This window comes from Eubalaena glacialis, chromosome 7 (genome assembly GCF_028564815.1).
Source record: "Eubalaena glacialis isolate mEubGla1 chromosome 7, mEubGla1.1.hap2.+ XY, whole genome shotgun sequence".
NCBI classification, from domain to species: Eukaryota; Metazoa; Chordata; class Mammalia; order Artiodactyla; family Balaenidae; genus Eubalaena; species Eubalaena glacialis.
In genome coordinates this window covers 74,420,560-74,446,959 of record NC_083722.1, presented here as the reverse complement: position 1 = coordinate 74,446,959, position 26,400 = coordinate 74,420,560, and the positions used below count along the sequence as shown (strand labels likewise).

The window sequence follows — 26,400 nt, the reverse complement described above, 5'->3', positions numbered from 1 at the left end:
GACAATTTCAGGCCCGCGCTCCGCCCCAGGATTCTTTACGGCCGCTGGGCCGTTAAGCCCCGCCCCTGAGGGTTCGTCCAATCCGGACCCAATCTTCGGTCCGCGCCTTCACGTTCCTTGTTGCCGCTTCCGATCCGCTCCCGGAAGTTGCGCTGTGGAGCCAAATTTGAAGCAAACTGAGACGCGGAGGCACGGCCACGAAGCTGAACCCGTCGCGTTTTCCTTGGCTACCTTGGCCACTTGAGACCAGTCATCATGCCTATCCGTGCTCTGTGTACCATTTGCTCTGACTTCTTCGATCACTCCCGCGACGTGGCCGCCATTCACTGCGGCCACACCTTCCACTTGCAGTGGTGAGTGACTGCTCTGTTGGAGCTGGGCACTCGCCCCCGTACGGCTACAGGACTGTGGGGTGTCGGGCCTCCGGGCGACCCGACCCCGGAGCCCAGACTGGTGATGAGGACGGCATTAGACGGAGTCCCACGAGAGTTCCTGACCTGGGCAGAGGCGGGTTATGGCAGGCTTCCCGGAGGAGGTGACAGCTGAGCTGAGGTCGGGGGTACAGGGTTGGTTTAATGAAGACAGAGTAGGGGTTTCTTTGATCGACTTGCAAAGAGATGTGATTTCAAAATTATTAGCCCGGGCAGAAATGAACTTTCACCACGTTAGCGAGCCCTTTTGTTTCTTCGAGACCTAGTAGACTACTGGCTACCCGATTTATTGTGGTTTGCTTGATGGTTTGGAATGATTCTGTCCAGAGTCATCTCGTTGGTCAGACACTTCAGTGTATTCACTGACCCCAGCAAACCCAAGTTAACATCGAAGGGTAAGGAGGTGCTTTCTAATCAAGCCGTTCTGTTGAGTGTGCAGCTAGTGGGGAGATTCCTCTAGCAGCTGTGAACAGGCTGATTCCGAGCTCCTTTTTTAATTGTGGTGAAATATGTGTAACATAAAATTAACCATTTTTTCATTTTCCTTTTTTTTACTATACACTATTTTATTGTAGTAAAAAATATATAAGAACATTTAACATTTTAACCTTTTTTAAACTTTTGCAAAAGTTTACTTAACAAAAAAGTTCAGTATGAAAATGTACACAACCTGATTTTTATATCATAGTAAAACAGGCCCTTTGGAAAGGGGACACGTGGAAACAATTGATTTCTCTGGTGAACACAGGCATTGTTTGTACTTGTTCCAAAACTTCTAACATGCTACTATTTCCTCATATTACCACCATTTCAGTATTGTTCTGTTGCCCAGTAGTTGCCATCTCCACACGTTCACCTATCACAAGATTCATAAAGGGATCAAATTCCTGCAATATTCCTTGGACATGTCTGCCACCATTTAATTTCAATGATAACTTCTTCATAAAATTTTAAAATTTATCAGAAGGGTGTTTACTCAGTGAGCTCAAAGATGCCTTGCATTTTAACCATTTTTAAGTGTACAATTCAGTGGCATTAAGTACATTCACAACGTTGTGTAACCATCACCACTATCTATTTCCAAAACATTTCCATCATTCCAAACAGAGCACTGTATCCATTAAACAATAACTTTCCATTCTCCCCTTCCCACAGCCCATGGAAACCTCTATTTTACTTTCTGTCTCCTTGAATTTTTCTATTCTAGCTACCTCATATAAGTGGAATCGCACATTTGGTTCTTTTGAGTCTGGCTTATTTCACTAAGCGTAACGTTTTCAAGGTTCATCCATGTTGTAGCATGTTTCAGAATTTCATTTTTATGACTAAGTAGTATTCATTGTATGAAAATACCTCATTTTGTTTATCCCTTTATCTGTTAATAGACATTGGGTTGTTTCCATGTTTCAGCTACTGTGAGTTATGTTACTATGAACATTGGTGTACAAGTATCTGTTCACGTTCCTGCTTTCATTTCTTTTGGGTTATCCCCAGAGGTGGAATAGCTGGATCATACGGTAATTCTATATTTAATTTTTTGGGAAGCTGCCTTACTGTTTTCCACATCAGCTGCACCATTTTACATCCCCACCAACAATGCACAAGGGTTGCAGTTTCTCCCCATCCTTGCCAAAACTTATTTTCTGTTTTGTTTTTTTTCCGTAATAGCCATCCTAATGTGTGTTTTCTCTTTCATTGTGTGTGTTTAAAGCTATCAGATTCCCTCTTAGCACTGCTTTTGCTGTATTACACAGTTTTGGTATGTTTTCATTTTCATTAATCTCATGGTATTTTCTAATTTCCCTTGTGATTTCTTCTTTGACCCATTGGTTGTCTAAGAGTGTGTTGTTTAATTTCCACACATTTGTGAATTTTCCATTTTTCTTCTGTTATTGATTTTTAGTTTCATTCTATTTTGATCAGGAAAGATACTTCGTGTGATTTCAGCCTTTTAAAATTTAAGACTTGTTTTGAGGCCCAACATATGACCTTCCTAGAGAATGTTCCACGCGCACTTGAGAAAAATGTGTGTTCTGCTATTGTTGGGGGGAGTATATGTCTGTTAGGTCTATTTGGTTTAAGGAGTTGTTCAAGTCCTCTATTTCCATATTGATCATCTGTATGATTGTTCTATCCATTATTGAAATTGTGGGGTACTGACATCTCCAAATTTTAAAATAATTTTTTTTTAAATTTTATTTATTTTTTTGGCTGCATTGGGTCTTCGTTGCTGCGTTCGGGCTTTCTCTAGTTGTGGCGAGCGGGGGGCTACTCTTCTTTGCGGTGCGGTGCACGGGCTTCAGTAGTTGTGGCTCGTGGGCTCTAGAGTGGGGGCTCAGTAGTTGTGGCACACGGGCTTAGTTGCTCCGCAGCATGTGGGATCTTCCCGGACCAGGGATTGAACCCTTGTCCCCTGCACTGGAAGGCGGATTCTTAACCATTGAGCCACCAGGGAAGTCCCAACACCTCCAACTTTTATTGGAGAACTTTTTGTTTCTCCCTTCAATTCTGTACAATTTTCTAACATGTATATATTTCATATATATTTTGTTAGGTGCATATATGTTTATAATTATTATGTCTTGTTGGATTGAACCTTTTATCTATATGTAAAGTCGTTCTTTGTCTCTTGTAAACTTTTTTGACTTAAAGTCTATTTTGTCTGACAATAATATAGTTACCTCAATTCTCTTTTTGTTACTATTTTTATTCTGCTTGAGATTCATAGGTTTCTTTAACTTGTGGAACAATTTCTTTAATCAGTTCTAGGAGATTATCAGCCATTATCTCTTCATGTATTGCCTCTATTCCATTATCTCTTTTCTTTCTATGTTAGTTTTTCTTTTCTGCTATAACAAATTACAACTAACTTAGTGGCTTAAGAAAACACAGATTTACTATTTTATAATTCTGGAGGTCAGAAGTCCAAAATGGGTCTTGCTTGGTTAAAATCAAGATGGAAGTGGGGCTGTGCCTTCTTTGGCTCATGGCCCATTTCTCCATCTTCAAAGTCAGCAGTGTTACATCTTCAACTCTCTCTGTATGACTCCAATACCCCTGTCGCACTTACAGGGACCCTTGTAATTACATGGGACACACCTGGATAATCTCCCCATCTCCTTAACTTAATCACATCTGCAAAATTACTCTTGTCATATAAGGTAACATATTTACAGGTTTCAGAAATTAGGATGTACACTTCTTGAGGGGAGGACGTTATTCTACCTAACACTTTCTTTCTGGAAGTCCTAGTTATATGTATGCTAGACCTTCTCACAGTATCTTTTATATCTCTTATCATTTCTCATGTATTTTCCATCTTTCTAATTCTCGGTGTTTCCTCTGACCTATCTTTCAATATACCAGTTCTTCAACTGTGTCTAAACTGCTATTAAACTCATCCATTGAATTCTTAATTTTGGCCATTTTTTCAGTTTTAGAATTTCTGTTTGGTCCTTATTAAATTCTGATATGTCACCTTTTATTTTCGAATTCTCTGCTGATATTTTCTTTCTTTTTTTCTTTAATTTAAAAAAAATTATTTATTTATTTATTTATTTATGGCTGCGCTGGGTCTTCGTTGATGCGTGTGGGCTTTCTCTAGTTGTGGCAAGCGGGGGCTACTCTTTGTTGCGGTGCGCGGGCTTCTCATTGCAGTGGCTTCTCTTGTTGTGGAGCACTGGTTCTAGGCGCACGGGCTTCAGTAGTTGTGGCTCGCGGGCTCTAGAGCAAAGGCTCAGTAGTTGTGGTGCACGAGCTTAGTTGCTTCGCGGCATGTGGGATCTTCCCGGACCAGGGATCGAACCCGTGTCCCCTGCATTGGCAGGCGGATTCTTATCCACTGCACCACCAGGGAAGCCCTCTGCTGATATTTTCAATCTTAATTTTTATTTATTCAGCATAATGTGTTTATTATGGTCTGTGAAAATCCGAATATCTTAAGTCTTTGTGGATATGTTCTGGTTTGCACTATGTAGTGCTTTTTTCCTTGTATAACTGTTTACTTAAAAATAATTTATTGAGATACATTACAGGAACTTCCCTGGTGGTGCAGTGGTTAAGAATCTGCCTGCCAATGCAGGGGACATGGGTTCCATCCCTGGTCGGGGAAGATCCCACGTGCCGTGCCAGAGCAACTAAGCCTGTGCACCACAACTACTGAAACTGCACTCTGGAGCCCATGAGCCACAACTACTGAGCCCATGTGCCACAACTACTGAAGCCCACGCGCATCTAGAGCCCGTGCTCTGCAACAAGAGAAGCCACCACAATGAGAAGCCCGCGCACTGCAACGAAGAGTAGCCCCCACTCGCTGCAACTAGAGAAAGCCCATGTGCCGCAACAAACACCCAATGCAGCCATAAATAAATAAATAAATAAATAAATATTTTTTAAAAAAAGAAATGTTACATAAAAGTACAAATATAGGGGCTTCCCTGATGGCGCAGTGGTTAAGAATCCGCCTGCCAATGCAGGGGACACGGGTTTGAGCCCTGGTCCGGGAAGATCCCACGTGCCGCGGAGCACCTAAGCCCGTGTGCCACAACTACTGAGCCTGCGCTCCAGAGCCCGCGAGCCACAACTCCTGAAGCCCGGGCGCCTAGAGCCCGTGCTCTGCAACAAGAGGAGCCACCGCAATGAGAAGCCCACGCACTGTGACAAAGAGTAGCCCCCGCTCACCACAACTAGAGAAAGCCCCGCACAGCAACAAAGACCCAACACAGCCAAAAATAAATAAATTAAATAAATAAATAAAACCTTTAAAAGTACAAATATAATAAGTGTGTAGCTTGCAGAATTTTCACAAACTGAACACTCCCTTGCAACCAGAATTCAGAACAAGAAACTAGACATCAGCACTCCAGAAACCTCCTCCTGAGACAGGCTGGGACCTGGGACACTGCCAGAGTGCTTGCACTTGCACCTAGACAAACGTCTCCTCAAGCAACAGAATACAGAGAAACTATAGGGGACTAAAAATAACTACATGTGTGCAGCAGCTGGGGCAAATTACAAACAAAAAATACAAAAAGGCCAAAACCCAGCTGTCGCTTCTGAAGTGCCTGGAGCAAAAGCAGGGTACTGTGCATGACCCCTGCACACAGCACCACCAAAGGAGTGGGCAGACTACCTAAGCCACCCTTGTGGCTCAATCTGCCGACCCGCCCCCTACACTCACCCCATTTAAGGAACCAGCTCCCCCCCTGCCCTACAGTGAGCAAGCAAGGGCACCTGTTGCTTGTTTTTGCTCCCTCAGGTGCAGCACAAGTCCCAATAAAGCCTTGCCTGAATTTCTCTTCTGGCCTCTTATCAGTTTCTATTGATTAAAGAGTCCAAGGACCCAGGTCGGTGCACTCTTTCAGTTACTCCCACCTGCCCGCCTTTCCCCCACACATAAGGATAGCCACTGTCTTGACTTCCAGCAACAAAGATGAGTTTTGCCTACTTTTTTACTTTACGTAAATGCAGTTGTACACAATATACCTTTTTTTGTATCTGGCTTCTCTTCCTCAATGTTATATTTATGTAATTCATCCATAATTTGTTCTTAGTTGTAGACTCATTCGTTCTCATTGATGTGTAGTATTCCATTGTGCATTGTTAGCTTTGTATTATATGTATTTGAAAAATTATTTATAGAAAAAAAATTGAGGCCTAGGATTATGGTATCATCTTCCTGAAAGGACTCTGTTTCTCCCTGGTCCCTGGGGATGGGATTGTTTACCAGTAGGAGACTACGTTTTGTTTTTGTTTTTGTTTTTTTTGACTACGCTGCACAGCTTATGGGATCTTAGTTCCCCCACCAGGGATTGAACCCGGGCCCTTGGCAAAAGCACAGAGTCCTAACCACTGGACTGCCAGGGAATTCCCTAGCAGGAGACTATTTTAATTAAAGTTTAAAGCAGATGGTGCATAGCTGGGCTGTGTTTTGCTTTTACTGCTACTTGCTTTTACCTCTAGTTTATCCTTACTTTGAAAGTGTACCCCTTTGGAGCCCCAGCTTACATGAGGGTATTATTACAATCCCCATCTCTGAGGGAGTCTGGCTTTGACTGTTGCCCCCCCATGTCCCGCTCCAAGCCTAGAAAGTTGACAAAATTGCAGCTCGGGGTAGAGAAATCCAAGCCAACAGGGCCCAAAAAAGGGCCAGTTGGTTGGAGTGCTTGTACCAGTCAGACCTTGTGGGATATACCGTCATGGCCTGTGGTGCTGCCCTCCTGGGTAGGCAGGCATTGGGTCGAGGAGGAGCAGGACAGGTGCTGTTCTGGTCGGGGTGGCTACCTGGCCTGTATGTCTCCCTCCAAGCCATGGCTCACAAGTCTGTTTTTCTGTTTCTCATTCCAGCCTAATTCAGTGGTTCGAGACAGCACCAAGTCGGACCTGCCCGCAGTGCCGAATCCAGGTGAGGGTGGTAGGATGAGAACACCTCAGCTAAAGACAGCTCCTTGCCAGGGAGCAGGAATGAGGAAAGATCTCTGAAGCTAAGCAATGTCTTTGACCTATTTGGACCCTCATGGTTTGAGGCTGGTCGAGCCTCACTTGTGCTTTTGAGTGGCTCGGGAGGCCTGCTTGTGCCCAAGGATAGCAGGCGGATGGACTCATTGCCTGGGCCAATCTTCACCTGGATAGATTTGGTCTCCTTCCCAGCCTTTCCCCTGCAATGCCCAGCACCTAGAGTTGGGCTTTCTTTTGAGCAGTTACCACATGGGGCTGCAGTGACATGACTTCAGTAACCATCAAGCTAGTGGCACCAGCTTGGGCCACCTGCAGGGTTACAGAGGTCCTCTCACTCCAAGGGATGTGCTGTGAAAGGTTAGGCCTGAGATGGGCTTGGCTGAATGTACACCCTTGTCCTCCTTGCCCGTGACCCAGCTGTGCAGTCATACTGTATCTTGTTCTTTCATTCAGGTTGGCAAAAGAACCATTATCAATAAGCTCTTCTTTGACCTTGCCCAGGAGGAGGAGAGTGTCTTAGATGCAGAATTCTTAAAGGTACCCAGAATTTATCTCATTCTACTGAACCCCAAGCCCTCTGAGAGTTCACTTTCTGCTCCTACCCAGGGAGAGTACCTCGAGTATGGAGATGGAGTTCTGGAGGGAAGACTTGGTAGAGATTTCAAGGCAGAGGCTGAGAGAGCAGAGGACAAGTGATGATGCTACAGTCATTGGAGAAATACGCTGTTAGGGAGGAAGGGAGCCACTTGACTGTGAGCCCTCCCCTGGGGATTTCAGAGCAATTCTGACCATAGTTCAGAGTGCCTCTCCTGAAGTTCCCTCACCTCGCAAAGGGTCTACAACCATCTTTTCAGTCCTCAGCCAGGGAATATGTGTGAACCTACTGTTCACAAACCTGCCTGTGCTTCAAAACTGCCTGGGGAACTTGGTATATATCCAGGTGCCTGAGTCCTTCTCAGAGCAGGAATGGAGGGCAGAGCCCCTGGAATCAAGATATGCAGCCAGGATAGAAACCCACACTGCAGGAGAGGATGGGTGGATTCCCTCCTACACTTATACTGCTTCCCCTCCAAGTGTAAGGTTTAGCTTTCTTTGTGCACAAAGGGATTGGATTGGCAGAAATCTCTCAAGGAAGTGGGATTGGGGTTCACAAGTGAACCTGGACTCTGAGGGTTAATTTGCTGGGCATCTGTCAGATCAGGATTCATTTGGCCCTGGTCGCAGGGTGCTGTGATGTCCTTAGAACCTCACTGCTTCAAGAACGTGCTTGAACTTTTATGCTTAAAGCTAACATGTTCATCGTCATGGTAACTGCTCCCAGTTTTAAGCCGTGTCCTCCCTGTGATAAAGGCAACAAAGGCAGCTTCATTTCTTTCTGGCCTTCTGAGCCAGATCTAGGAGACAGGGAGGCAAAATCTTGAGTAGTTTGGAGCAAGGGCTTGGAAGGCACCCTGCTTGGGTGTGGAAGGAGCCAGGGGACTAGCGGTAGCTTTGGGCTGGCAGCCATTCTCAGGCAGCCCGTGTGTGCCCTTCTCTACCCACCGCTTCCACCCCAGATGTCCGGCCTATTTGACCAGCTCAGCCACCAACAGCTCCTGCCCCAGAGTCCTGGGTAGAGAGTTTGACAACAGGGACTTATCCACGCACTGGGGCTAGGCCTTAGTATTGGTCATGTGTGATATTCTGAGTCTATTTTTTTTTTTTAACTTATTTTATTTTATTTATTTTTTATTTTTGGCTGTGTTGGGTCTTTGTTGCTGCGTGAGGGCTTTTCTCTAGTTGCATTGAGCGGGGGCTACTCTTCGTTGTGGTGCATGGGCTTCTCATTGCGGTGGCTTCTCTTGTTGCGGAGCACAGGCTCTAGGCGCATGGGCATCAGTAGTTGTGGCTCGCGGGCTCTAGAGCGCAGGCTCAGTAGTCGTGGCTTGCCGGTTCTAGAGCACAGGCTCAGTAGTTGTGGCACACGGGCTTAGTTGCTCCACAGCATGTGGGATCATCCCGGACCAGGGCTCGAACCCGTGTCCCCTGCATTGACAGGCAGATTCTTAGCCACTGCGCCACCAGGGAAGCCCGATATTCTGAGTCTTGCATTGACCTGGGAAGGGTAATCTGGAGGAGGATTTTTCTGGATTGCATCTAGCCACCACCATGGACCCTAGGCCAAGCCTTTCAGGTCTGCCGAGCCTGGTTTTCCTGCTTATGGAGTAGGCATGTCTCTTGCCCACAGGGGTGTTGAGTACATGGGACTCCTGAATGGGAGCTGGGCTCAGTTCTGCTCCAGCCTCTCAGTGGTTCTGTGGCAGTGGCTTCGGAACATATGCACGCACTTTAAGAGGCTCATTTGACCCTCACAACAGTCTGGTTAGAGCCTAGCACAGGTGAGGTTTCATCCAGGGGTGCAAAGTTGTCCTGGTTCACCTACCTGTTGGATTCTGGGGCTGGAAGACTCATGGTGCACAGAGCCAGCTTAGAGCTTGGAGAGGGGCAGACCATGAAGCAGGCAGGACCCAGGGTGGAGAGAAGCAGTGGTGGCCCAAGGTGCTTGGACATCCCAATTCTGTGTCCCCAGTGAGTGCAGCTAATGCCATAGAGGGTCAAGGCCAGCACAGGCCCAAGGAAGCGATGGAAGCCTCTGCCATGAGACTGACTGCACAGGCGCAGCTCCACTTCTTTTGCCCCTGTTATGCCTCTTTTCCTGTCCTAGGGTCTTGTACCTGAGATTATTTTCATCCATTTTACCTACTTTTTAAAAAGGCACACAGAGATAAAGCAAGATTTCTCTCTCCATTGTTGACTTAGCTTGGCCCTGAGGTGCGCAGGGTTCATGCTTCCCTGAGCCCGTAGGCCTCCTTGTCCCCTCCTGGGGCTCCCCACAAGCCTTATGGGAGGCTGAGTAGAGGCCAGCTCTGATGCCTTCTTGCTGCTTATTGTGGGTATTGCCTTGCAGAATGAACTGGATAATACCAGAGCCCTGCTTTCCCAGAAAGGTGAGTTCCCAAGGGGCCCTGGGAAGCCCCTGACTTAGGTAGTGGAGGGAGAGGCCCTGGAAGGAAGGCCTCCAACCTTCCAGCAGAGCCAGGGGCTCTCCCTGCTTCATATGTCCAAGAGTCCTATCAGCTCTTGTGATTGGCAGAAAAGGAAAGGAAAGGGAGGTGACCGAAGCTGTCCACCTAGATCAGGTGAGCCTCTTCTCTTTGTCTGAGGCTGCTTGCCTAGGAGCCGGGCTGGGAGGGGGCTATCTGATAGGGGAAAGTATTTGTAGGTGAGGGTTCCATTGCCAAATTTGGCAGGAACCTGTTTGAGTTCTGGGATGATGAATTAACTAGACCCACAGGAGCACGGAGCAGTGAAATCTTTACTCAAGTAGTTCCAAGCATCAGAAAGAGGGTCTCATCCCCTGAAGGAAGAGACTCTGGCTGGGCGTCCCTGGTTTAGTGTCTGCCAGAGAGAGAAGCAGACCACCCAACTTTCTGGCCTGAGACTTGTTCCTCACCTGGCTCTGGGGTGGTATGCTGGAGCCCAAGGGCCCAGGTTCTCATACTGTGGTGTGGACGGGCCTCTCCTCTCCCGCCGCCCCCCACCCTTGCTCCAGAGAAGGAAAAACGAGACAGCCAGCTCATCATTGACACTCTGCGGGACACGCTGGAAGAACGCAACGCCACTGTTGAATCCCTGCAGAAGGCCTTAGACAAGGCTGAGATGCTGTGCTCCACCCTCAAGGTGGGTCCCCAAGCCTTGTGGACACAGATTGGTGGGGAGATATAGTTTTAGTCCTGGACTCATGACTCTGGGCTTGTCTTTTGGTTCTGCCTTGGTCAATACCTTGGTTTGTGCAATTGTAAAATGGAGGCAAATCCCATCTTCCCCAGGCCTCCCATGCTGTACCCATCCAGCCCATGAGAAAAGGATCGTATTGCCTGCACTTATGGATTTTGTACTAGGTAGTTTCGAGAGGTGAGGCCTGCCCAGTGCTTCATGGAGGGGCTGCTCAGCCAAGACCTCAGTGAGGCTGGGCCGTGTTTCCAAAAGTGGTTTGTACTCCACTGACAAAGCCAGCCTGAAGAACTTTCCATTAACACTCTAGTCCTTGGCTGGGCTGCTCTCTGGAGCCAGATCAAACAGCATCCCAGGGAGGAGCAGGGGGCCTTTGAAGTTGTCTGTGCTGAGCTGACCGGGCAGATCAAAGCCTGCAGAGCAAGTGGCTCTAGACCCAAATGAATTTTGTATCAGCCTGGGTTGGTGAGCCTCTTGCTCTCCAAGGGGCATGAGGTGATTGACTTGAATCCACAATTGATATTCTGACCTCGTAGGAAGGAGCAGTCCTTGCTGGATGCCATTTGAAAGGGAAAGGGAGCCATCCTTGTGAACAGATAGGGCCCCAGGGTGTTCATTGTTTCTGTCTCTGCTTCGTGGCTGGCCTGGATCACGTGGCCTGGCCAGTAGGAAGGAAGGAGTGAACCAGCACCTGGCTGCAGAGCAGGAGTCTTCTGGCAGTCCTAGGTCAGAGATGAAATGGCCAGGTACTGAGGGCAGCCTGGCCAGCTGCCTCTGGCTCAGCTCTCCTACCCCAGCAACTGTCCATAGGTCTAGATGGTGGATAGCGCAGCCTGGATTTGTGCTCCAGGCTTCTTCAGCTTCCTGCACAGCAGGCCACAGGACCCTGGCAGCCCCCAGCAGGCCTATAGATCCTGGGAGTGGGCTGTGCCTGTGGTAAGACATATCTCAGGAGGAAGCAAGCAGGGAGGTGAGGAAGCAGCTGGCCTAGGGCCTCTTAGCAGAAAAAGCACAAGCCAGAGTGGGGCCCAGGAGCCTTACCTCCTGGGCGTTGGAGCATATGCTTATCAGCATTTTCAAAAGCATACAGTTCTAGGGTAGTGTTCTCCCAATGACTTTAGCCTTGGCCCCTGGGAGCCTCCAAGCAACAGATATGTAGTGGTATGTTTGCTCTTCAGAAGCAGATGAAGTACTTGGAACAGCAGCAGGATGAGACCAAACAAGCACGGGAGGAGGCCCGCCGGCTCCGGAACAAGATGAAGACCATGGAGCGGTGAGCTTGGATCTGGGGCCTGCCCTGTGCCCTTGCACCTAGGGCCCTCTGGGGCACAGCTCTCAGGACTGCAGCAGGGGCTGGCTCACCTCTGTAGCTCAACTCTCCATAGGCCATGGGGGGCTCAGGCCAGCTGAGTATGGGCACAGGTCTTACTCAGCCTCTATGGGCTCCTCTACTTTCCATGGGGGCTCTTGCCACACTCCTCCCTGTCCCTGTTGCCTGTGGCCAAATGACCTGGCAGGGCTTTTGTTCCAAGAACCTCTCTCTGGGGATCCCTGACCTGAGGCTCTCTGTCAACACCCCTTCTTCCTCAGCAGCATCGCTGCAGCTGTGCTTAGCTCTGCTGTGGGGCCTTTCTTTGGGCAGACCTGCCTGCTGAAGCATCCTAGCAGCTCAGGCTGTCACCATAGCAACGGCAGCAAAGGGAAGCAGAGCTGCACTGTGTATCTACCCATCAGCCTCCAGATTTTAAATGCCATGGGCTGGGTGTTTTTCAGGATTGAGCTCCTACTCCAGAGTCAGCGGCCCGAGGTGGAGGAGATGATCCGAGACATGGGTGTGGGACAGTCAGCGGTGGAGCAGTTGGCTGTGTACTGCGTGTCCCTCAAGAAGTGTGTACTCTGGCCCCTCTATCCAAGCCCAGGAGCTAAGCCATATGGCACCCCAGCCATGCCTCTCCGTCTGTTGCCCATCTCTTGTAAAGCACAGCAGGTGGAGTTAAGGGGCAGGCTCTGGAGCCATGCTGCCTCAGTTTGAACCCTCACCCCTTTCACCATGTGGCCAGGAGCCAATTTCTTAACCTCTCTGATCCTCAGCTTCCTGAATGGAGATAATAATAACTTGCCTCACAGGATTATTGAGAGAATTGAGTGTGAATTATAAGTGTTATTTCTAAAGACATTGGCACAGCTTTCTGAGCCATGAGCCCCATCATGATATCTGGAGCGTGTTTCCCATCAGCACTGTTACTGACCCTGCCTGGCTTGCATCAGAAACTCAGCTCAGATGTTCACTACAATGGGTGTGAGGTAGGAGAAAAGGGACCACTTGGCTGACAGGCATGGAGGATCCCAGATGCCTCGTGTAGGGGTCAGGTGGTGTAGGGGGTCTCGTAGTGGGGACGGGGCTTCCTGCACACCCTCTCAAATCACCAGTGCCTGCAGGCAGGCAGGGAACAGAGACTCACCAGCTCTCCTTGCATTGGGTGCCGGACCCTCCACAGCACTACCTGGTCCCCTTTGGGCTCAGGTGTCAGAGTAGGAATGAGAAGGGCTGAGGGCTTGGACTAGGCTTTGTGTTTGGTTGGTGCTGTGGCTCAGTCTGACCAGCAGGTGTCTGGTGCTGACATGTCTTTCCATGGCCCCTTTGTAGAGAGTACGAGAATCTAAAAGAGGCGCGGAAGGCCTCAGGGGAGCTAGCCGACAAACTGAAGAAGGACTTGTTTTCTTCCAGAAACAAGGTAATTCAGTGGGGAGCTGACAGTGAGGGGAGAGGTGGCTGTCCTTTTGTCATGCTCATGCGTGTCTCCTAAGCAAGGCCATGGGGCTGTTGGATGACTCACAGAGGCTGGTTTCTGATCCTTACTGGGCATTGACTCTGGCTACATGGCTTGTGCAGTTAGGGTGGCAGATCAGGCAGGTATCCCCCCAGCCTCTGCACACTTCTGTTCCCCTCTGCTCTTCTGGGTACCTCTCAGCTGGCTGGAGCACACAGGTCCCAAATGTGACAGCTTCAAGGGCCTGTTTTTTGTTTCAGGCCCAGAGTAGGAGGCCTCTTGTTTTGGGGTATTTTTTGTTTTGTTTTATTTTGTTTGTGTTTGTTTTTTGGCCACGCCACTTGGCTTGTGGGATCTCAGTTCCCCAGCCAGAGATTGAACCTGGGCCACGGCAGTGAAAGCCTGGAATCCTAACCACTAGGCCACCAGGGGACACCCAGTAGAAGGCATCTTGGAACCTTGTTCAGTCAGCACAGCAGTTTTTATTTCTGGGCATGGTGCATCCATGGGCAAGGGTGTAGGAAGTAGCCCTTGCTCCTGGGCAGCTCCAGATGGACATTGCCTGACTAAGGTCCAGCCCCATGGAGCTAGGGTCTCCCTCCCATGTTCCCAGCTCTTCTGGGCCCTGGGCTACCACGAGCTGGTGTAGCAGCAGGTGCGGGCAGGGCACATGGCCACCCCTTGGTTCATCCTTCTCTCCTTGCACTTTCTTGTAGTTGCAGACAGTCTACTCTGAACTGGACCAGGCCAAGTTGGAGCTGAAGTCGGCCCAGAAGGACTTACAGAGTGCTGACAAGGAAATCGCAGTGAGGGACATCTCTGGCCAGGCGGGAACGAGGGGTGGCTTATGTGCCCTCCAAGAACAGGGCTGGCTAGTTCTGCCTGCAAAACCTTGCACCAGTCAGTGGTGGTGGCTCTGGGATCCCTGCATCCTTCTGGGTCAGGGTGGGTCAGGACATGTTCCTTGGCCCTTGATCTGGAGCTGGGGCCTCCTCAGCAGAGGACAGAGAACACCTGGGTCTTCCTCACAGTCTGTCCTGTGCCTACATCCTTGAGACCACCAGAGTAGGGGCTCCACCAGAGAGGGTTTCTGAGGTCGGGTGGTCCTGGCCTCCTGAGCCTGATATTTGGGTTTCGGGCCTTGTTCTGTTCCCAGGGGGCTTGCCTTTCGTGTGTGGTGCTCAGTCCTTGGCAGTCCCTCTGGACTTGGTGCCTCAGCGTCTCTTTCACACTCTTCTTTTTCCTTCCCCAAGAGCCTGAGAAAAAAGCTAACGATGCTGCAGGAAACCCTGAACCTGCCACCAGTGGACAGTGAGACTGTCAACCGCCTGGTTTTAGAGAGGTTTGTTGACCCTCTGGGGTGGTGCAAGGGCTACAGGCTGGAGGAGCTCCCTGATAAGGGTGTCCTCACTCCTCCTGGCTTTGTGGGAGTGGGTGGGCCTTGTAGGCCTGAAGGCTGTGCGTCCCTGCCCTGGGAGATAGCCAAGATTTAGCTGAAAAGCAGCTTTGAGGTAGATTCTGGGCTCTGACAAGGAGAGGCCAGGGAAGGCCAGAAAGGACCTAGGGCTGGTCAGGGAAAGGGCAGGAGCACCAGCTCAGGGCATCCTGTTTATGGAATGGCTCACCTAATGTATCTGTCTGCCCCAGGTTCTGAAACAACCACGAAACCACCCACGGAAATACTGTAACTCTCTTCTGGTTCCAGGAATATGCACATTAAAGCTGCCAGCAGAGGGAGCCAAGAGGCAGAGGGATGGGTGTCCTCCTCCCGAGTGTTCCACAGAAGCCAGTGGGCTGAGAGGGTCCTCAGGGCAATCTCCTGCCTAGCAGCCCTCCTGATGGTCCAGACAGAAAACACAACCCAGCAGCCCAGCCACATTTTTTTTTTCCCCGAGTCACGTGGCATGCAGGATCTTAGTTCCCCAATCAGGGATCGAACCCATTCCCTCTGCATTGGTAGCGCGGATCCTTAACCACTGGACCACCAGCGTAGTCCCCAGCCACTTTTTTTTTTTGGCTGCGTTGGATCTTCGTTGCGGTGCATGGGCTTCTCATTGCGGTGGCTTCTATTGTTGCAGAGCATGGTCTCTAGGTGCATGGGCTTCAGTAGTTATGGCGTGCAGGCTCAGTAGTTGTGGCACATGGGCTTAGTTGCTCCGCGGCATGTGGGATCTTCCCGGACCAGGGCTCGAACCCGTGTCCCCTACATTGGCAGGCGGATTCTTAACCACTGTGCCACCAGGGAAGCCCCCCAGCCACTTTTATTTGAGCCACTTTTCTTTTTTTTTTTTATTTAACTATTTATTTAGTCTGCGCAGGGTCTTAGTTGCAGCGTGCGGGATCTTTAGTTGTGGCATGCAGTCTTCTTAGTTGCGGCATGCGGGCTGTTAGTTGCAGTGTGTGGACTTCTTAGTTGCGGCATGCCTGTGGGATCTAGTTCCCCGACCAGGGATCGAACCGGGGCCCCCTGCATTGGGAGTGTGGCATCTTACCCACTAGACCATCAGGGAAGTCCCTTTGAGCCACATTTCAACGTTGGAAAATCATTATGCTCCCTCTTCCCCACATCTGCTCAGTTGCTAGAGCCTGCCCATCTAACTTCTGTGGTGCCTTCCTGACCCTTTTCCTTGCTCCCACCTCTGTGTGAGGCTTGTGACCCATTGCCCCACTCCTTCCCCCTGTCCTGTATAGCAGCCCCAGGGCATCATGCCACTCCCTTGCCAAACATCTCCCAGGACCCTTGGCACTGGCCTCAGGCCCTCACGGAGCTGGCCGTGTGGGCTGCGGTGGATATTCAGGCTTCAGCCAAATCACACTGCCCAATGCAGCAGAACACCCCTTGCCTTCCTGCTCCTGTGCCCTCCTGTGCTTCTGCTCTTCTCCACACTGAAGTGTCAGCTGCCCTGCGGAGCCTTCCCTAGTCTCCTCAGCAGAAATAAGCTCACTGTCCTCTGCATAGGTAGCACTTCTTATTCAGATGCTGTCAGGTGCTAGGGTCCACAGAGGTGCTCTAGAGGCTTTCTGGAGCCTGGTCTACCCCCTGTGTACACACCCGGCTGTGAGTAGACCGGGAGCCGCCTCCGAGTGGACCAGGAGCCACCTCCTAATCTGTGTCCCCACCATCAGCTTCCTCACACACACGCTCCTTCCCCCACACCATAGTACCCGGTCAGCGTCTGAGGGGGGCAGTGAATGCATGCAAGCCAGTTTCCTCTCATTCTCCTACCTTTCATTCCTCAATCTTTCTCTTTCCTTTCATACTTCAGGTCCTCCAGTGTTTCTTTTTTTTTTTTTTTTTAATTTATTTATTTAATTTATTTAATTTTGGCTGCATTGGGTCTTCGTTGCTGCACGCGGGCTTTCTCTAGTTGCGGTGAGCGGGGGCTACTCCTCGTTGTGGTGCGCTGGCTTCTTATTGCGGTGGCTTTTCTTGTTGTGGATCACGGACTCTAGGCGCGCTGGCTTCAGTAGTTGTGGCGCGTGGGCTCAGTAGTTGTGGTGCACGGGGTTAGTTGCTCTGCAGCATGTGGGATCTTCCTGGACCAGGGCTCGAACCCGTGTCCCCTGCATTGGCAGGCAGATTCTTAACCACTGTGCCACCAGGGAAGCCCCTTCCAGTGTCTCTTTACAGAGCCAGGGCTGCCTGTCTGCCCCAGTTTAGGTCTGAGGGCTGTGGGAGTGTGATGGGCACATGACTCTGTGAGGTCCAGCCTGTGGCTGATTTTGACAAACTAAGCTCTGTTTCTGGTCCCTCCTACCTACTCTACCCTCAGAGCCCATCAGCCCAGCCACCTTGGAAGCCCCAGGTAACATGAAGGCTCTGTCAGGAGCTTGGCAGGTATAGTACCCACCCTCAGGGAGCTGTTAGTCTCAGTGACCATCTCATGTAGATAGACCTTTAGAACCCAACCTGGGTCAAGGCAGAAAGTAAAAATCCTTTTTTTTAGGATATCACTCAAGGATGTCTTGCAAGCTCCCCATCGTGCTCCCTCCACTTTCTGTTCCATGGGCCTTGGTGTTTCCACGCACTTGTCATCTGTGTCTGGCGTCCACAGTAAGGGGGAGCACAAGCACAGAGGCTTCCTCTAGGTGCCCAGGGACTTTCCATTCCTGCTTTTGCTTACTTTCTTTTTATTTATTTGTTTGTTTGGTTGGTTGATTGCGCCGGGTCTTAGTTGCAACAGGCAGGCCTCTTAGTTGCAGCTTGCGGGCTTCTTAGTTGCGGCAGGTGAGCTCCATCATTGTGGCATGCGAACTCTTAGTTGCGGCATGCATGTGGGATCTAGTTCCCAGACCAGGGATCGAACCTGGGCCCCCTGCATTGGGAGCTTGGAGTCTTATCCACTGCGCCACCAGGGAAGTCCCAATTTCCTTCCTTTTTAAGGCTGAATCAGCAATCGCATTTTAAATTTGCACACATTCTTTCTTGCTCACTGAATGCATCCTTGGCAAAATATGCTATCCCTTGTTTTATGGTCTAGCATTTTCATTTCTGTCAGGGCCAGTGTTTGCACATCATGGCCTTTCTCTTGGACTTCCCTCTCATGCTTGGGGGTCCTTGGCTGCCTGTGGCCCTCTGAGGAGGAGTAACAGAAAGGTGTCCTGGGAACGCTTTATGGGCAGGGATTGGGGGAATGTGCAGTCATCTGGTATCATGCTGAGTCTTATCTGAACCTAGGTGGAGAGGGATTTGCTGTCAGGTCCACTACTGGCTGCCCTAAGATCCTGTGGATGATTTGCAGGTGACTTTAGGAAAGGCCCTTCTCATTCTTGGCCCCAGGTAGCAGGCTCACTTCCTCGTGCTCACTCCCTGATGTAGGGAGGGGTGGCACCAAGCTCGCACCTTCCATCAGTACCCCCATTTTCAGGCTTGTTTAATGCATCTGTAAATCCAGGTCTTCCCCGCTCCTCCCTTACGTCCGTAGCCCTCTCCTGGTGGGTTCTGGCTATTGTGTAAGTCTCCTACCCCCTGGCCATGCTCTCTCCCAGATTTTTGTGGAAATCTATGGGTACTGATGATGGCTGCCCATTCCATTTGTTACAGTAGGATTATCCTTCACTCCGTTATTTTAGGGAGGCCTCAGGAGGTAGCTGTCACCCCCAACCACAGAGGAGGTGTTTGGAAGACCTCTCTCATGGACCCCAAGAGCCCCTGACCTCCAAGCTGAAAGGAGTTGGGGAGGCCTTTGCTTAGGGTAGGCCTGCCGGTTGTCATGAGTTCATGGAGGACACACTAACTCCTGTGCCACACAGGTAATAGGTCTGCCCAGGGCCTTGGTTGAGTTTTGGAAAGAGGGGTGTCTTGCCCCAATTCCTGAGTCCTCTGGCATGAAGCCCTGTATGTTGGCCATGGGTGAGTATCCCAAAGATGATGGTATCACCCAGGAGGACCTAAAGCCAGGCCTTCAACCAGTTGGGGGGTGTATGTGGCCACTGAGCTCTAGACTCTTCCACCTTGTCAGACAGATAGAAGGTGGGAAGGAAAGAAAGACCATTGGCAAGAAGAAAAACAGGGTTCGAGCTTATAAAAGAAGAAGGATTTACCAGGAAGTGTCTGAGGGAACAAGAAATGTGTTCATATGAGCCAGATGGTGTGGGGGAGTAAGGGAGGCACTGAGAGAACCTCCTGAGTCTTGAATTTAGTGTTGGGGATGGCCAGGAGGTGTGAGTGAAAAAGACTGGCTTGGCTTGAGCCAAGGCTGGGCACATGCCATGAACACCACTGGGCAAGGTCTGAGGCAATGGCAGCAGGAAGTCCTACCCTGAGCCACCTGGAGGGCAAAATGGCTCTCGTAGCCAGACCCTGCCTGCCTCCTGAGTGCACCTCTCCTAACCTGGACCTGGACTTGCTGAGGTTGGTAAATAGTGGCAGAGGAACAGATCTTACAGAAGATTGGCATGGGGCTTCCCTGGTGGCGCAGTGGTTAAGAATCCTCCTGCCAATGCAGGGGACACGGGTTCAAGCCCTGGTCCAGGAAGATCCCACACGCCGCGGAGCATCTAAGCCCGTGCGCCACAACTACCGAGCCTGCGCTCTAGAGCCTGCGAGCCACACTACTAAAGCTTGCGCGCCACAACTACTGAGCCTATGCTCTAGAGCCCCTGAGCCACAACTACTGAAGCCCACGTGCCTAGAGCCCATGCTCCACAAGAGAAGCCACCGCAGTGAGAAGCCCGAGCATGGCAATGAAGAGTTGCCTCTGCTCACCACAACTAAAGAAAGCCCGCGAGCAGCAACGAAGACCCAATGCAGCCAAAAATAAAAATAAATAAATAAAATTATTTTTAAAAAAAAGAAAAAAAAAAAGATTGGCATGAGTGGTCCTGACTGCTGCTTTATGCTGTGGTTCCCAGAGGGGGAAGCAAAGCAACGCATGGAGTTGGTCTGAGGTGGGTCTATGCAGCCTTTGCTTCCACCTACAGGCAAGGAAAGGGTAGAGCTTCCAGGGGTCTGGCCAGGGAAAGAGAGAGTCCAAGCTTCCCAGATTGCTTACCTACCCAAGTCAGTGCAGGTAGTTCCCTTTCCTCTGATCTGCACAACCCATCTGGCTCCTGGCCAGAGACTAATACGGCACAGCTCATCCCTCTGTCCCTGAGTAGTAAGAGTAGGGCTGTGGGCAGCTCTGAAAGGCTCCTGAGGGAAAGAGTGTTCTTGGGGCTTCCCCTGCCACTCCCCGGAGTTCTCTTCTGATCACAGGAGCTGGGGAGCCCCACCAGGTCTGGATGGGCTAGAAAAAATCCTGTTGGCTTAAATTTTCTAATAGAATTATACCCCTCCCCCATTAAAAAAAAGTAAAAACACATTCATTGTTGAGAATTTGGAAAATATGGACTTATCCCAGAGGTAGTCACCATTGACCAGTGGTATATTCCCTTCAAGTCCTTTTTCTGTATGTGGTAGAGTAGGGGATGTGTGTGCACAAGTCATGTGATTGTACTATACATAGAGTTTTCTTTGGTTTTTTCCCCCCAATTTTATTGTAGTAAAATATACATAACATAAAATTTACCAACTTTTTTTTTTTTTTTTTTTGGCTGCATCCGGTTTAGTTGCGGCACGCAGGATCTTCTTTGCGGCATGCGGAATCTCTCACTGTGGCGCGCGGGCTTCTCTCTAGTTGTGGCATGCGGGTTTTCTCTCTCTAGTTGAGGCACGCAGGCTCAGTAGTTGTGGCGCATGGGCTTAGTTGCCCCGCGGCATGTGGGATCTTAATTCCCCGACCAGGGATCGAACCCACGTCCCCTGCATTGGAAGGCGGATTCTTTACCCCTGGACCACTGGGGAAGTCCCTTACCAACATTTTTAAGTGTACAGTTCAGTGGTATTAAAGATGTTCATAAGGTTGTGCAACCATCACCAACATCCATCCCCCGAATTTTTGTCTTGTAAAACTTAAATTCTATACTCATTAAACAGTAACTCCCCATTTCCTCCCCCTCCCCCTCAGCCCCTGGCAACCACCATTCTCCTTTCTGTCTCTATGGTCTTGACTACTCCAAATACCTCATGTAAGTAGAATCATACAGTCTTTTTGTGACTGGCTTCTTTCAGTTGGCATAATGTCCTCAGGGTTCATTCATGTTGTAGCATGTTGCAGAATTTCCTTTTTAAAGCTGAATAATATTCCATTGTATGTATATACCACATTTTGCTCATGCATTCTTTTGTAGATGGACTCTTGGGTTGCTTCCACCTTTTGACTATTGTGGATAATGCTACTGTGAACACGGATATACAAATATCTCTTTGAGATCCTGCTTCCAGTTCTTTTGCACATAAACCCAGAAATGGAATGGCTATATCACTTGATAATTCTAGTTTTAATTGTTTGAGGAACTGTCTTTCTGTTTTCCACAGTGATTTAATCACTTTACATTCCCACCAACAGTGCACAGGGTTCCAATTTTAGAACATCCTCACCAACAGTTGTTATTTTCTGTTTTTTTTTTTATAGTAGCCATCCTAATGAGTGTGAGGGGTGTCTCATTGTAGTTTTTTTTTTTTTAATTTTTACACTTTATTTATTTATTTATTTTGGCTGTGTTGGGTCTTCGTTTCTGTGCGTGGGCTTTCTCTAGTTGCGGCGAGTGGGGGCCACTCTTCATCGCGGTGCGCGGGCTTCTCACTGTCGCGGCCTCTCTTGTTGCGGAGCACAGGCTCCAAACGCGCAGGCTCAGTACTTGTGGCTCACGGGCCTAGTTGCTCCGCAGCATGTGGGATCCTCCCAGACCAGGGCTCGAACGCGTGTCCCCTGCATTGGCAGGCAGACTCTCAACCACTGCGCCACCAGGGAAGCCCTCATTGTAGTTTTGATTTGCATTTCCCTAATGATTAGTGGTATTGGGGGTCTTTTCATGTCTTCATTGGCCATTTGTTTGGGGGGGTGGTTTCTTTTGGCCATGCTGCAGCTTGTGGGGATCTCAGTTCCCAGACCAGGGATTAAACCCGGGCCACAGCAGTGAAAGCCCGGAATCCTAAACATTAGGCCATCAGGGAGCTCCCCTTTATTGGCCATTTATAAATCATCTTAGAAGGAATGTCTGTTCAAGTCCTTTGCCCATTTTCGATTGGGTTATTTGCTTTTGTGTTGTTGGGTTTTAGAAGTTCTCTATATATTCTGGATTTTAATCCGTTAACAGATATATGATTTGCAAATATTTTCTCCCATTCTGTGGATTGCCCTTTTACTCTATTGATAGTATCTTTTGATGCGCAAAATTTAAAATTTTTGTGAAGTCTAATTTTTCTGGTTTTTCTTTTGTTGACTATAGAGTTTTGTATTGCTTTTTAAATTTAACATGTGAGCACTTTCACATGTTATTAAGTTTACTCTCTAGAAACACTACTTTAATGTGTATATCATATTCAAGCTATGAAAGTACCAGCCCCCTAGGGGAGTCATTTTGACAGTTTCTAATATTGTGCCATTTGTCATAATAAGTAGCACTGGAAGGGACATCCCTCTACTTCAGTCTGTGGTCACCTCTCTGACAGGATCCTTGCACTGCATTCTGAGAAATGAGGCTACGTGAACAAAAGGCCTTTTAGTTGTACATTTGGGTTTTGTGTGGATTTTTGCTTGCTTCCTTCCATGTCTTCCAGACTTCCACTGTGTGAAGGACTCAGCCAAGTGGTTTTTTCTGTAGAGATCTGGGCTTCCTTGCAGGATGGCTCTAAACCAGGTGTGGGCTCCAGGCCCCTGGAGCTGAGCCATCTCTGATGCTTGAGGGGCTGTTGTCCTTCTGGGCTGCCACTGTGGTCTTGATTAACCAGGCCATCTCTGCCTATAGCCCAGCTCCTGTGGAGATGCTGAACCTGAAGCTTCGCCAGCCAGCCTTCGGCGATGATATTGACCTCAATGTCACCTTTAATGTGGATACTCCCCCAGCCCAGCCCTCCAGCACCCAGCATGGCCATGCCAAGAGGCTCTTCCCAGAGAAGGCACAGTAAGTGGTAGTCCCTGGCCCTTCCACAGCCTGGAGGGAGGATGGCTAAGAGATCTCTGCAGGTCCTGCCCTAATAGCTCTGAGTGGCTGACAGGGCAGTGAGGGTCACCTGGGCTTGGCCATGGCCATGGCTTTGGTTCCAGATACCTTTCTGCCCTCTCCTGAGTACTCAATCTGTACAAAGCCCTTCTCTTGCTTGTCTCATTAATCTTCACAATCACCCTTCAAGCAAAGTTGGGGATGTGAATTAGAGAGAACACGGGGGTCCCAGTAGGGGCAGGTCTGGGCTGATGCTGTTGGGAGGCAGGGTGCTCCCAGTACCTTGAATGGGCTCGCTGGAGTCTTAAGTCAGGGACTCTGAACTTCCTCTTCCATTGTGTGCCCCACAGGCTCATGCTTGAGGCAGGACCATATCAGACCATGGAGCCCAGAGCCCTGCCATTTAAGGAGGTAGCCCACAGGGGCAGACATGAAAAGCTGTGAGGAGCTGCAGTGGGATGGGTGGGACCTGCACTAGTGGTGCAGTGGGACTGGGAGTGGGGAGGCTGTCTCCTTGGCCAGGCAGGCCACTGTAGTTCATCATGGAGACAAGAGCTACTCCTGTACATCCATGTAGGTGTACGCTGCTCAGGTAAGGGAGTCAGGGGCTGAGCAAGTTTTTTCTCAGTCAGAGACTTTGGACATGAGAGAAAGAAATTGAGCTCTTAGGCAGTGGAGGTAGAGGAGGCCCAGGGAGAGGACAAAAGGGAAAGCCAGCTGGATTATCCACCCCTCCCCAGCCTCAGGGGCAGAGGCACCAGTGCTGTATAGGGCCAGGACTGGTAGCAGTGAGAAACAAACCTAGAGCATGTGGGCTGCAGTCAGGGGGCCTATCAGTGCCTGCTCGATACTCTGGCTTCCTCTTGTTGCCTCTTTAGCTATAAAGGTTGAAAGTGGGCACCTGGGGCCTGCAGGCTACCATACCTTTTAGAGACATTTCTACCATCTTCAGTGCCTGTGACGGGGGTGAGGGAGCCCAGCCTCCCCAGAACCAGACTTGCAAGTGGAGCAAGAGGAGATTCTTCCCATGGTCATCATGTGGCATCACCACAGGCTATGGGGGCAGGAACAGAGGGGTTCAGTATCTACAGGCCCTGATCCTGCCCCTGTCCTTACGGCTTTGAGAATCCACGGGGTCAGCCTTAGGTCACCATTCTCCCACCCTTCTGGGAAGATATGAGAAGAGGGTATCCAGCTGCTAGGGTCCCCAGGAGTTGGATGGAAACACTGTGTCCAGCTTTGGAACTAGGAGTGGCAGACCAGGGCCTGGGGCCATGATCTGTTCTGCCCCAGACCCTGCCTGCACAGATTTATCTAGGGAGATGGCCTAACCCTGTGTTCTGAGAGTACTTTACAGGCTCTCTAACTTACTGAGGGTCCTCTGGAGGTGGTGGCCCCTCTCTGGGCAGATGGGGCTAGGCCTGAGCTCATTTTCAGGGCATAAGTGGCCTTCCTTCTGTGGGTAGTGAATTTGTTGGGCTCTCCAGCCCCACATACAGCCCAGGATGTGGTGAGGTGACTGAGAGCCCATCATTCCAATGGTGAGCATTCCAATGGAATTGGTTTGTCCCTGAGTGGAAGCCACAAGATTGGAATATGGCCCAACCTCCCCTGCCTCCACCACTCTGGTGGCTGTGGCTATCCAGCTGTTCACAGACCTGCTCTTGGGGTGGGGATTACTGAGGTGCCTTGCCCAGCACGCAGCCATGCCACGCGGTGGCTCCCCAAGGGGAATGTGCTGAGCCTGGTTCACCAGCCCCCCCCTTTTAAAAATATATTTATTTGTTTGTTTGTTTGTTTATTTATGGCTGCGTTGCGTCTGCTGCACGGGGGTCTTTCTCTAGTTGTGGCGAGCGGGGGCTACTCTTCCTTGCGGTGCGTGGGCTTCTCCTTGCAGTGGCTTCTCTTGTTGTGGAGCACGGGCTCTAGGCGTGCGGGCTTCAGTAGCTGTGGCATGCGGGCTCAGTAGTTGTGGCTCACGGGCTCTAGAGCACAGGCTCAGTAGTTGTGGCGCACGGGCTTAGCTGCTCTGCGGCACGTGGGATCTTCCGGACCAAGGCTCAAACCTGTGTCCCCTGCACTGGGAGGCGGATTCTTTTTTTGTTTGTTTTTTTAATAAATTTATTTATTTTATTTATTTATTTTTGGCTGCATTGGGTCTTCGTTGTTGTCTGCAGGCTTTCTCTAATTGCGGCGAGTGGGGACTGCTCTTCGTTGCGGTGTGCAGGCTTCTCCTTGCGGTGGCTTCTCTCGTTGCAGAGCACGGGCTCTAGGCATGTGGGCCTCAGTAGTTGTGGCTCACGGGCTCTAGAGCACAGGCTCAGTAGTTGTGGCGCACGGGCTTAGTTCCTCCGCGGCATGTGGGATCTTTCCGCACCAGGGCTCAAACCCATGTCCCCTGCATTGGCAGGCGGATGCTTAACCACTGTGCCACCAGGGAAGTCCCTCACCTGCCCCTTATGTCTTGCTCACCTGCCTGTTGTCTTCATGTTTCGCTCTTGCAGTTCTCCCGTTCGGGACGTTCTCAAGAAGATGCCCAAAGGCCCCAAGCAGGTAAGGCTTCCCAGAAACTCAGGCAGTCACCCTCCAACTCTGGCCCGGACTGAGTATGAATCTGGTCTTCTGAGAGGTCAGGGTCTTGCCAGAGCCCTCTCTCCCCTGGAGGACTGAAGCACTTTGGAGCCACCCTGGGAACCCTACTCACTGTCCTTCCTGCCTCCTGGTGAGGCATCAGAGATCCTGATCCTGTTCCAACACACCTCCTACCCTCCTCATTTGCTGCCATCCGGCTTATCAAGCCTGGCTCTGGGGTCTCCTCTGCAGGAGTCCCAGCTCTTGCTGGGTGGCCAGCGCTGTCTGGGAGAGCCTGATGAGGAGCTGGCTGATGCCTTCCCTGTCTTCATCCGGAATGCTGTCCTGGGCCAGAAACAGACCAAGAGGACCAGGGCAGAGCCCTGTCGCAGCACAGATGCAGTGAGTGTGGTTTCCTACAAGTGGCAAGTGCCAGCCTCCTTGAGGGTGGGGCTGGGTGGCCAGCCCCCTAGCCCATTAGCCTGGCCCACTCACCTCTTCCTTCTGCTTTAGGTAAGGACCGGCTTCGATGGACTTGGAGGCCGGACAAAATTCATCCAGCCTGTATCCTTGTTCTGTAGCATTGGGCTGAGCTGAGCTGTGGCGCCCACATCATCCCTCACCCGTACCCCCAGACCCCAGCCCACCGGTGGCTGCAGCCCCAGGTGTGCAGAGCCAGACCTTACTCAGTATAGCAGGGCTGCCCACTGCCAAGTCTGAGCCTTTCCTGCCCTGCATTCCATTCCAATCCCCTCTTTAGGCCTCTTCCTTGACATTTCCTTCAGACTGACACGACTATGATCCGCCCACTGCCCGTTAAACCCAAGCCCAAGGCCAGGGCTAAGCAGAGACTGGGGGCCAGGACAGTGCTCCCTCCCTCCCAGGCCAAGCTGGACACCTTCCTGTGGTAG

General features: G+C 50.2%; 1 protein-coding gene and 1 pseudogene across 1 annotated transcript; one reads left to right on the top strand and one right to left on the bottom strand.

Annotated features, from left to right (window-relative positions):
• Positions 1-255: 255 nt before the first annotated feature.
• TRAIP (TRAF interacting protein) lies at positions 256-26,400 on the top strand. The gene is made up of 15 exons (XM_061195367.1): positions 256-353; positions 6,777-6,834; positions 7,341-7,424; positions 9,835-9,874; positions 10,480-10,607; positions 11,840-11,934; positions 12,435-12,548; positions 13,309-13,396; positions 14,149-14,238; positions 14,686-14,774; positions 22,724-22,879; positions 25,423-25,471; positions 25,742-25,891; positions 26,003-26,053; positions 26,275-26,400. Exons 1-15 carry the CDS (start codon positions 256-258, stop codon positions 26,398-26,400), a joined length of 1,416 nt encoding a protein of 471 aa, XP_061051350.1.
• On the bottom strand, positions 398-1,375 carry LOC133094903 (small nuclear ribonucleoprotein G-like; annotated as a pseudogene).